Source organism: Sinocyclocheilus anshuiensis, unplaced genomic scaffold (assembly GCF_001515605.1).
Source record: "Sinocyclocheilus anshuiensis isolate Anshui unplaced genomic scaffold, SAMN03320099.WGS_v1.1 scaffold495, whole genome shotgun sequence".
Lineage (NCBI taxonomy): Eukaryota > Metazoa > Chordata > Actinopteri > Cypriniformes > Cyprinidae > Sinocyclocheilus > Sinocyclocheilus anshuiensis.
Window position 1 is genome coordinate 145,683 of NW_015552586.1, and position 12,795 is coordinate 158,477.

A 12,795-nucleotide genomic window follows, 5' to 3' on the forward strand; every position below is an offset into this window, starting at 1 on the left:
TATTTCCAAACAAGACATTTATGTAGAGACCATGTTGATGTATTATGTTCCATTCAATTTATTCCTTAATTTTTTTTCTTCCTTTATAAAACCTGCTGTAACTTAAAATGACACAGATGCAAATAGTAATAATAAATTATGCCAAGATTTTTTTAAGACCCTGAAATATTACTGACTTAAAATATACATCACATTTTTATTAGTCTGTTAAAACTATGAAATCCAAATGCATGGAAATGTTCAAATACATACATTTTTAAATGCATATAAATTTCATCTGTATAAATTTTGGATTAAATTTTTTTTAAATGCACGTTCAAGTCAAATTTAGTGCCTTGCGTGCATTGAAGAGTTTCTTCAAAGTGTCTCCTTTCCAAAGAAGAACAAGAGAGACATCAGTGCGAAAAATGTTCATTTTTTGGTGAAATATTCCTATATAACAGTACATTCCTTCCCAGCAGTGCTGTCTATCTATAGCCTGATGTTGGTGAATCTCTGATGAACAGCATAGCTGGAGTCTCGCTGTCAATCCTGTGGTTAAAACTCGACTTTTCACTGTTCTTCGTTGTGGCGAAAATCTTGTGACTTATTTCAAAATCACTGTATTATCACTACATGTGTGTCACTGGTGCTGTATGTATAGAAATAATCAAAAGAAGCACAATAAATGTTGCCATCAGCCACCTGCAGGGAAGCTTAATGAAGCATTCAAATCAAGCATCAGGAAAACTGTACTAATGTGCGAGCTGGTTATGATTTCCCAATCACAGCAATCCAGCCCTTAATTAAACCTCTTTCAGACTCTTTCAGAGTGATGCTTGAACACACATCATCTCATCAAACATTTTACCTGAATGACTTTACACTGACACCTAGTGGATGTTCAGTAATACAGCTGGAAAATCCAGCTCAAACTGGTGCACTCAATACTATTCAGGCCTAAATTCAGGGTTTATGTGTTTGAATTGCATGCAAAATTTCCATTCATTTGGATTACACCGTTTTAACTTAAACTTATATGTGACCCTGGAACACAAAACCAGTCATAAGGGTCAATTTCTTGAAATTGAGATTTATACATCATCTGAAAGCTGAATAAATAATCGTTCCATTGATGTATGGTTTGTTAGGATCGGACAATATTTGGCTGAGATACAACTATTAGAAAATCTGGAATCTGAGGGTGCAAAAAAATCTAAATATTGAGAAAATCATCTTTAAAGTTGTCCAAATGAAGTTCTTAGCAATGCATATTACTAATCAAAAATTAAGTTTTGATATATTTACGGTAATAAATGTACAAAATATCTTCATGAAACATGATCTTTACTTAATATCCTAATGATTTTTGGCATAAAAGGGGATAAAACAAATAAAAAATAAAATAAATTTAACTTTTTTTTTCTTTTTGATGGGGGAAGCCAAAAACGTTCTTCTATGGCATCGTTGCCAAAAAAGCCTTGGTTAAGAGTGTATATATAAGAGTTTTTTGTCAATGGAAAGGTTCTATGGATGTTAATGCTTCGTCATGCAGATGCCAGTACAGTCAAATAGCGCCGACTGTAACTAAACGAGTGTGAATATTCACACAGCCACGTTCTCTCGCACAGCGGTGATAAGGAGGTGTGAAAAAGCCAGGCGTGTTCGACCCCTCACTCGGGATGAGACCAGATTCCTGAGCACCAACCATGCCTTCGCTTCCTCCTGCCATCGAAATTAAAATAGGACTAAATCCGTCAAAATGCGGCCCAGTCTAGTGTAACCATATTATGCATTGCGTTGTGTTATTTTCACAGCGATGCAATGAAAGTCATTTTTGGTTCCTCAAAGAACCTCTCCGTGATCACCATAAAAATACGGTTCTTTATTGGCATCGATGGTTCCACTGAAGAATCTTTAACACATTGCACAACAGGTTCTTTATAGTGGTTCTTTAGATTATTCAAATGCTATTAAAAGTGTTTCTGATCACTGAAAGGTTCTTTGAGGAACCAAAAATGGTTCATTTACTGCAAAACAAAACAAGACAAAAAAAAAAACCTTTTGGAAACTTTATTTTTAAAGGTCCCCTGAAATGCTTAGAAACACGCAGCGTTACTCTGTGTTGACGTCATTGAACTGAACTATAAAGAACCTGATTAAAGGTTTTCATGAAACCATCAGTGTCAATAAAAAACCTTTGTTTTTAAGAGTGAGGTTTCTTTGACCAGACGACTTTTTACTCTGCACTCTTAAAAATAAAGCTTCCGAAAAGTTTTTTCTTTCACAGATTGGGACTTTAGAGTGGATTTGCGAATCTTTTGATTCAGATCGGAACTTTAGAGTGGATTTGCGAATCCGAATCATTTGATTCAGATCGGAACTTTAGAGTGGATTTGCGAATCGTTTGATTCAGATTGGGACTTTAGAGTGGATTTGCGAATCATTTGATTCAGATCGGAACTTTAGAGTGGATTTGCGAATCGTTTGATTCAGATCGGGACTTTAGAGTGGATTTGTGAATCTTTTGATTCAGATTGGGACTTTAGAGTGGGTTCGCGAATCATTTGATTCAGATCGGAAATTCTGAGCGAGTCCGCGAGTCTTTTGATTCAGATCTTGAATACTGGTTCGCGAATCATTTATCAGATCGGATCTTCAAAGCGTGCATCCTGAATCGTTTTATTTGGGAAAGGGTTTGTGAATCTTTTGATTCGGATCGGGTCTTCGGAGTGCGTGCGTATCGTATGTAATACGTTTACACGTTTATTACACCATGTATGTAATAAATTTACACATTAGGAGGACACATGGGATGAATATAGAGATGCAGTTTTACAAGTTCACAGTATTAACTGGGTCTTTATAAATGACAGTATATGTGCCAAATGTTGACAAAAATCTCGCTGACTTGGAATGTGCCTCTGATGACCAAACAGGTGTATACATACATACAGACTCAGTGCAGTGCGCATGCGCAGTTCGACATATTGCGCAGCAGGGCGTGAGGTGGTGCGTCGAGACCGTCGCGGCTACATTGTTTGTTTTTGTAAACCCTGCTCTTAATAATATATTGTGCCAGATCACGTCTAACAGAGTTCTCGCTCAAAACAAGAGCTCTTGACGTCTGTCGTCGCTTTAAATCGTTGTAGATATCAGCGGAACGCGTTAGTCCGGTTGAAGTGAGTTACGCGCGGTTAGCCGCTAACAACATTCACATCAAAACCACCAAAACTGGACAGATAAAGAGATTAATTCACAGGTGACATAACAGGTATGTCATTTCAATACAAATGTCCACATTTAAATGTGTTTTATTTGTCTATATCATAAGTTAAAATCTGAATCAGCAGCCGCTTGTGTGCTAGCATTAGCATGTGATGCTAACACGCACACGTTGTTTACATTCACTTCAGCTCATCACAAATCACATTCATGAGTTCTGCACCTTTATAAGTCTTCAGCTCTAGAGATTTATTTAGGTGCTTCTATTTGCTTTAAACACCTTCAGGTGTTAGCTTTACTAAAACCAGTGTCCGAATATTAAATTGATGTTCTGACGTAATATAAATCGCATATTTATATTCTATAAATAATGTGTACATTTTTAATGTATTATAATTGTAAATTTTACATATAGTATTTTTTATAAAACGTTATTTTTTATATATTTTATTTACATTTTAATATATAATGTGTCTTTATATTATATATACATTTTTTGTTTTTTCCACACACACACACACATATATATATATATATATATATATATATACGTGTTCCATGTACGTATATGATGGTAGCTTGTTGCGGCCACTTAATTAAAAATAAAAAAGGTAGTTGTGACTTTATTTAACAATTCTGACTACTTTTTTCACAATTGTGTGATATAAATGATTGCGAGTTATAAAGTGAGAATTGCATGATATAAACTCGTGAGAAAATGTCAGAATTGTGAGTTGAATTTTGTTCCTCCGAACTGAACTTGTAACTCTCAATTGTGAGTTTTTCTAACGGTGCTGAGAAAAGTAGTCCGAATTCCAGGATGCAAACTCGCAGTTGCAAGGAAAAAAGGCAGAATTGTGAAATATAAAGTTGCTTTTTTTTATTTTTTATCAAGTGGTGGCGGAAACAGGTTTCCATAATATCAACTCATTTCAGATATTTTTTTCTATGAAAGCATGCAATATGATTGAGGGGAACCCCTCAAACGCTCGATAACATTATCAATCTCAATCCTTCCGCAGGGGCCGCTTGGATGGACCCTTCACTGGCGCCAGTGTATTGCTGAAACGAGTTATTAGCGGCACACAGGAGCCTCTCTGAGGCCGATAACCAGCGCAGGATGTCCATCACAAACACACCCACCAGTAACGATGCCTGTCTGAGCATCGTGCACAGTCTGATGTGTCACAGACAGGGCGGAGAGAGCGAGACCTTCGCCAAACGGGCCATTGAGAGTCTGGTGAAGAAACTGAAGGAGAAGAAAGACGAGCTGGATTCGCTCATCACCGCCATCACCACCAACGGCGCTCATCCCAGCAAATGTGTATCTTATTTACACGACGGCATGTCATTTCAGTCTCTACGTTACATGGTCGCACTCTCTGTATCACGCACAGCGGAGTTACGCCCCCCCACGCACACACACACACACAAGTGAGCACACTCCCACTAGTATTTGTTAAAACAGAATTGGGTTACAATAAAACACAAGGTTGGAAAAATACAAATTTCATAGGGCCCTAAACATGTAATATTTGTTAAACTTTTAATAAATTTGTGTTAAATTGTTTAAGTTTCATGATTTTAATTAATTAGACATGCTTTTTAATTAATAAAATGTAATTTAACTATTAAAAAGGAGTCGAGAAAAATTAAAATGGAAAAAACGGAATTTGGAAAAAAATAAAACGGAATCGCACACACACACACACAAGTGAGCACACTCCCACTAGTATTTGTAAATATTAAACCGCAAAACGATTCATATTTAAATATGAATTCTGCGTGTCTCTGTGTTAATGAATAGCGCAGACGCGCGGTTTTGTGTAGTACTCGTACTGAAACGCTCGTGACGCTTCCGGTGTTATTAACGTCTGCCGTCTCACGTCTGATGAGGACGTAAATACATGAACAACATCTCCAGAACTGTCACTTCATGAGCATTTGACCGTCATTTGAGTAAAACTATAATCATGTCATACACACACAGAAATGTAAAGGTATTCACGGCAACCCGTCAAAATAAAAGTTCGGTTTAACTTGAGAAAATGTAATTTAACCATTAAAAAAAAAAAAGGACACCCCCCCCAACGCCATAAACCTAGGGGAAACACTATATATGTGTGTGTGTGTATGTTATGTAGGAGGTGTGCGATATATATTGTAATTGTTGTTTTAACGATGTGTGATTTGACATTATCGAGTATGTCGCAACAACCAAACAAAACACACCTACAGAGTGCATGCATACATTACGTGATGAAGTCTAGTAGTTTAGACTAGTGCGCGTGTGAATTTAGAGTGTGTTCTTTCACTGCATGATTCAGTCTATTAAAATGCATTTAGAATGATCACAAAAATCAAGATATGGGGGCAGAAATGTATATGTAACACATATACCTTTATCTTTTGTGCAAATGCTACTTGAAATGAGGGACCAAACAGACCAATCCTACTCATGAGTCAGGTGTATTAAATATAATTACCAACACATACAAATTCAATATGACACACACAATTGAGAGCTCAACAGTTAGAACCAGAGCATAAAACCAGTCCAGTATCCCAAAACAGAGCCCCTGGCTTGTAATCACTTAGACCCATATACTTTGCTCAGTCTTTGTGGTAGAGGGTATAAAGTGAGAGCACAATCTTTGTTGAAACATGAAGTGCAAAAAAAAACCAGTACTTGAATGCCCAGATGATTCCCCAGCAAAGATCAACTAGCAAAGAGATATTTGAAGTCCAGCGTTGCTTTTAAGCAGTCAGCTCTCCTAGTTCCAGGCTTCTCAGATGTTTAAGCCACCAAATAATCCATATAGGCTCAGAACACAAACCCTCTGTAGACAAACATTTAAACAAACCATAACCATGTGCTACAAACACTTATTGCTAACAAAACAAAATACCATAAACAATTAATTACGGATGAGCTTAGAACTATAAAGTTCCTCAAACAGGGTACAAAGTCTCAAACCACCATGAGGTAAGCTTCTGCAAAGAAGATAGAGAATTAACTTCCTGCCATTACTCCTCCTTTGCTACCTTAAATAGATAAATTCATGCATTACTTTACCAGAGCGCCCCCTACTGCTCAGGTGAGTAGGGACAATAGTGCTCAAAGAGGATTTCTGGTACATAAGTAACAGGGAAACTGTTACAAAACTTGTTTTATGCTTTCAAATAATTAGACATGCTAAAACAGAATTGGGTTACAATAAAACACAAGGTTGGAAAAATACAAATTTCATAGGGCCCTAAACATGTAATATTTGTTAAACTTTTAATAAATTTGTGTTAAATTGTTTAAGTTTCATGATAATTAGACATGCTTTTTAATTAATAAAATGTAATTTAACCATTAAAAAAAAAAAAGGACACCCCCCCCAACGCCATAAACCTAGGGGAAACACTATATATGTGTGTGTGTGTATGTTATGTAGGAGGTGTGCGATATATATTGTAATTGTTGTTTTAACGATGTGTGATTTGACATTATCGAGTATGTCGCAACAACCAAACAAAACACACCTACAGAGTGCATGCATACATTACGTGATGAAGTCTAGTAGTTTAGACTAGTGCGCGTGTGAATTTAGAGTGTGTTCTTTCACTGCATGATTCAGTCTATTAAAATGCATTTAGAATGATCACAAAAATCAAGATATGGCGGCAGAAATATTTATATCATTTCATATAGTTTATCAATATGACACGAAGAGTGCCGTTTTTTTATCCAAACATCAGCACGATTACAAATGTGATATTGATTTTATACAACAGTTCAATAAACAAGAAGACTTACGTTTTAGACACCATATTGCCTGTTTTTGTGCTATTTCGACAACAAAAATAATTTCAAACACAGCCACAGCACTGTTTTGCGTCTCTGAGCATTCGTTCCTGAATGAATCAACTGTTTAAATGATTCAGTTGAATCACAATGACTCGCTTATTAACAGTGACTTGCTGCCACCTACTGGCGGTTTTAATTCATTTCAAATATCAGTATTCAGAATTTTATGTTTAATATATCAAAACATTATTTATGCATTTGTAACTGCAGGTTAAATGCATTCATGTCCTGCATTAAACAGTGAGTAAACACATCTAAACGCCTCTTCAGATGCAGCTTCTGTGTTTCCTCTGCATTGCAAAGATAAATTTTATTGATACTGATTTAATTTGCTCGGTAACAGCCCAGATGTCTTATTATTCTAATTGAATGATTAAATGTAAGAATTTGACTCAAAAGATGATGCACGCTTTTATAAAAAATGGCTTTATAAAGGTAAAAATGCCCATAAAAGGTAAAAATCAGTTTAAACTTATTGGAAAAGATTAATTTCTATCACAGCTGTGAACTGACTATCACACAGAATATGAAGAATTTCAAAAACTTTAGGAGTCAGCTGTCCACGGCAGTCCTTAAGATATGAAAATATAGCAAAATATTGTCCAATTATCGTTATCCATAAAATCTCAGAATATATAGAGATATAATTTTGTGTCAATATTGCACACCCCTACTGGTATGTCATTCTAAATGGCTGTTCCTGTAATGCTCTTCTGCCTTCAGGTGGCTGGTCGTAAAGGATTCCCACATGTCATTTATGCACGGTTATGGCGATGGCCGGACCTTCACAAGAACGAGTTGAAACATGTCAAGTACTGCCAGTTTGCCTTTGACCTGAAGTGTGACAGCGTGTGTGTGAACCCTTACCATTACGAGAGAGTCGTGTCTCCAGGAATCGGTTCGTTTCATGTTTGTTTTAATAGCGTAAAGCTCATTCATTATGGCCTCGATTTAATTCAGTTATCCTGTGTTGTCTTCTAGATTTATCTGGACTTACACTGTCTGGCTCTGGTGAGTGATACTCTATGGAAAAAAAGACTTGGTTTCTGAGTGTTTTTGTCCTTGTTGAAGAGATTAATCCAAATTAAAAGGGATAAACCTCCACAAATTTGCGACGTGTTTTCTAAACGTTTAAACTGTTTTAACTTTGCATGGCTTTCTATACATCTCTTGTGCGAGACGCGAGTGCAGCAGTTGAATTTGTCAGTCTAAAAAATACGCTGAATTTGCGTTCTGTGTGAATGGCTTGGTTTCAGTTTGAACCTAATCAAGATCTTCTCAGCATTGAGCTACTATATTTCTCTAATATTTTGGATGTCAATACTCACTAAAACGGACATTTCGACATAATTTTGTGTGCATTTGTCCATTCAAGTGCAATAAGATGTGAAAGAGAACTTAAGTCTTGTTTTTATATGTTCATAAAGGTATATTGACATAAAGGTCAATTGATTTTTGTCATAAATTGTCATTCAAAATGTTTTGTTTATTGTCTTGTTTTTGTCTGTGAAAAATGTTGTTGATGAAAACTATGAAATTAATACTGTTGTGAATTCTCCTAGAGTCATAAAAGTGTAATAACTTGCTTCACCTCTGAAATGACCATCAGCAACCTTTTTTAGCATCCAATCGAGCATGACACATTATGGAAGTAAACTGTTTTTCAGATGCAGTCTCATGTTGGCGTGATGTAATGCGTGTCTCTATATAATTGTTTTCAGGTCCGTCGGGTCTGATGGTGAAGGATGAGTATGATTTTGAAGGCCAGCAGTCTCTGCCCAGCACTGAGGGACACATGCAGACGATTCAACACCCTCCCTCTCGACCGGTGGCCCCGGAGCCCTTCAACACGCCCGCCATGCTCCCGCCAGTAGAGGGCAGCAGCTCGGCCTCCATCTCCGCATTCTCCAGCATCGCAGTGGGATCCACAAGTACGACACGTCACAGTCGCTCGCTCATATCCTTAAACGCACAGGCCATGCTGAAAAGCTTTCTCGTTTGTGGAGGTGTCTCATTCTTCATTGGTGTGCAACAGTGCTGGGCGCTGTGACCGTAGACATTCTGCTATAGCGTTTATACTGTTACGTTATTTACACATGAGAACGACAGAGAAACATAAACTAATGCGAAAATACAGAGTGGGACATGTTGAGCAACTTCCTGTATATGTAAATGTGCACATGCATATGCAAATTTATTTCTGTACATTTACAACTATTAGTTATGTACCGTAATCACTTGGTCATTTTTTTTATGACCAAGATGGCGGCGCGTACACATCGCGAGGCTCAGCGTCTCTCCAGTTTTTGCAATTTTGTAGTATTTTTCCTGCTCATCTCGGGCCTGTTCGCACTGAACAGCTTTGCTTTAACATCTTACACCCGACAGGAGCTTTTGGATATTGGTGTGCACTTTTCCAACAGTTTTATCACCAATCCTCGACTCATCCCTGAGATCTCCAGACCACCCGAGACTACGCACTCTACCCGGCCGGGCGGAAGTGCTCCCAGGCGGCGTCGTGATCGTAAACAAAGGCGGGGTAAGCGCGGTGGGCTAAGAACTAAGCTAAAGCTAACACCGCTCCGGCTCTCTTTATGTGCAATGACAATAAAGTTGAATCTAATCTAAAATCTAATCTAATGATATTTTAACGGAAACGCAGAAAGCCAAAGTTTTAGTTTAGCCAAAAACCGAAGCTAAAAACAAAGTTTAATAATAATAAATTGATCAGATTTATTCAAATTAATCAATACTCAAAAAAAAAAAAAAAAATAGTAGTAGTTTTTAGATCAACTTCTTGATAAGTTATTTTGTTATTGAAATGTGACCCTGGACCACAAAACCATTCATAAGGGTCAATTTTATGAAATTGAGATTTATACATCATCTGAAAGCTGAATAAATAATCTTTCCATTGAGCATAAAAGATAAATGTATAATTTTGACACATACAATGTATTGTTGGCTATTGCTACAAATATACCCCAGCGACTTAAGACTGCTTTTGTGCTCCAGGGTCACGAATTGTCAATCCTATGTTTATTTTCTTCAAGTTTCCTCAGTTAAAATTTCTCTATCTGCATTTTATTCAGCTACAGTGATAACTGGATACATTTGTCCATATTAGGGATTTCCTGGAATGTCGTCAGTAGATGCATATGTGGATTTTATGTGCAACATAAAGTTTCAGTTGGCAGAATTCATGCATCACTATATATTATGATTCGTATTGATGCCATGATATGGAATGGCTCGTACAGTGATGCACGCTTGCGGTCACGCCGCCCAGTCCTGGTGTTTCATGGTTTGTGTGTGTTGATGTCTGCATGCCGCCCTCTCTCCCCAGCTCAGCCCAATAGCGTTCTCTCAGGAAGCCACAGCAGTGATGGTCTGCTGCAGATTGCCTCTGGGACGGGGCAGGGCTCACAGCAGAATGGCTTCCCCCCCGGCCAGCCCTCCACGTACCATCACAGTAAGCCATCAGTGAAGCTCCACCCAGCAGCTCCACCTAGAGTCCGAAAGCTTTTCAGCATCTCCTGCATTCAGTATCCAGAGCATGAGTAAACCTGATGTCCGGTGTCAGACGTGCGCTCTCTGCTCTTCTGTCCACAGACACCAGCTCCAGCTGGACGAGGAACAGTAACTTCACCCCCACTGTGCCTCACCATCAGAACGGCCATCTACAGCATCACCCGCCCATGACCCATCCAGCGCACTACTGTGAGTGTCTCATCTCACCTGGAACCATAGCATAGAAACACACTGAGCTCCAGTCTAGAGCTTCACAACCGGCCTTCTGGATGTTATAATGAAGAAGGTGCAGGAGGCTGAAGCCTGCTGTTAAGCACAGTGACTATAATAGGAATAATTACAATTTAGAAAAATTAAAATACAAAGAACAGAATTTCTGAAAAAAAAAAAAACGATTCATAGGGGCCTTATTATTGTTTAAAAAAATTATATATATGTATGTATGTGACCCTGGACCACAAAATCAGTCATAAGGGTCAATTTTTTTAAATTGAGATTTATACATCATCTGAAAGCTAAATAAATAAGCTTTCCATTGATGTATGGTTTGTTAGGATTGGACAATATTTGGCTGAGATACAACTATTTGAAAATCTGGAATCTGAGGGAGCAAAAAAAATCAAAATATTGAGAAAATCGTCTTTAAAGTTGTCCAAATGACGTTCTTAGCAATGCATATTACTAATCAAAAATTACGTTTTGATATATTTACGGTAGGAAATGTACAAAATATCTTCATGGAACATGATCTTTATTTAATATCCTAATGATTTTTGGCATAAAAGAAAAATGGATAATTTTGACCCATACAATGTATTGTTGGCTATTGCTACAAATATACCTGTGCTACTTATGACTGCTTTTGTGCTCTACGAGCACCACGATACCATTTAAATAAAACGATTTGCAGTGCATCTCCATGGACTCAATCGGTGTTGTTTTCTCCTCAGGGCCCGTTCACAACGAAATCACATTCCAGCCACCGATATCCAACCACCCTGGTAAGAGTTTCATTCTGTTACGATCTCATTTCGGTCATGTTCGGATGTCTAATGATCCCCTGATCTCGGGCAGCTCCAGAGTACTGGTGCTCCATCGCTTACTTCGAGATGGACGTTCAAGTGGGCGAGACCTTTAAGGTTCCCTCGTCCTGTCCGATCGTGACCGTCGACGGGTATGTGGACCCCTCCGGAGGAGATCGCTTCTGCCTCGGCCAGCTCAGCAACGTCCACCGAACGGAGGCCATCGAGAGAGCAAGGTACAGCTGACACAGTCATCACGATTAAACTGATTGTTATTAGGGGTGGGAATCTTCAGGCACTTCACCATCCGATTCCTTCTTCTGCTGTGCAAATACATCTTTACAACTTAACATTTTAGCCAAAATTGCAGTTTCTGTGCTTTTTGTTTATAGTTGGAATCTCTGTATGTGAGCCTGGAGCACAAAACCAGTCATAAGGGTACATTTTTTGAAATTGAGATTTATACTTCATCTGAAAGCTGAATAAATACGCTTTCCATTGATGTATGGTTTGTTAGGATCGGACAATATTTGGCTGAGATACAACTATTTGAAAATCTGGAATCTGAGGGTGCAAAAAAATCTAAATATTGAGAAAATCATCTTTAAAGTTATCCAAATGAAGTTCTTAGCAATGCATATAACTAATCAAAAATTTCGTTTTGATATATTTACGGTAGGACATTTACAAAATATCTTCATGGAACATGATCTTTACTTAATATCCTAATGATTTTTGGCATAAAAGAAAAATGGATAATTTTGACCCATACAATGTATTATTGTATTAATGTATTAATACCTGTGCTACTTATGACTGCTTTTGTGCTCCAGGGTCACGTTTGTCAGCCATCTGAAAAATAGGGGTGTGAATCTTCACCGGTTTCAAATTCAATTATGATTATCATTATCAACTCAATATCTCGATTAGGGCTGTGTATCACCAGCAAAGTCACGATACGATGCATATCACGATACAGAGGCCACGATACGATACATATCTCACGATACGGGACTGCACTGAATTTCACCTCATAAGAATTTAGTAAAACAGCAGTTTATTAAACACTGCAGTGACATTTCTAACTATTGGCGGAGCAGGCCATTGACCTCTGCATTATGAAGGGCCTCCATAACTGTACCACAGTACAATATAGGTAATGGCATATGTTTCATGTTTACA

At 37.8% G+C, this 12,795-nt stretch overlaps 1 protein-coding gene across 2 annotated transcripts in view; it reads left to right on the forward strand.

Moving 5' to 3' along the window:
• Positions 1–2,937: 2,937 nt before the first annotated feature.
• The window catches only part of LOC107665456 (mothers against decapentaplegic homolog 4-like), a 17,063-nt gene continuing 7,205 nt past the window's right edge, over positions 2,938–12,795 (forward strand). The window contains exons 1-9 of one of the 2 annotated variants that reach the window (XM_016456332.1): positions 2,938–3,253; positions 4,227–4,550; positions 7,776–7,958; positions 8,042–8,071; positions 8,782–8,991; positions 10,407–10,532; positions 10,673–10,780; positions 11,542–11,592; positions 11,666–11,849. In XM_016456332.1, coding sequence (XP_016311818.1) covers positions 4,325–4,550; positions 7,776–7,958; positions 8,042–8,071; positions 8,782–8,991; positions 10,407–10,532; positions 10,673–10,780; positions 11,542–11,592; positions 11,666–11,849 — 1,118 coding nt within the window. In that variant the 5' untranslated portion in view covers positions 2,938–3,253; positions 4,227–4,324. Of the gene's footprint in view, positions 3,254–4,226; positions 4,551–7,775; positions 7,959–8,041; positions 8,072–8,781; positions 8,992–10,406; positions 10,533–10,672; positions 10,781–11,541; positions 11,593–11,665; positions 11,850–12,795 lie in introns of those variants that run through there. The other variant, XM_016456331.1, reaches the window with a different exon arrangement.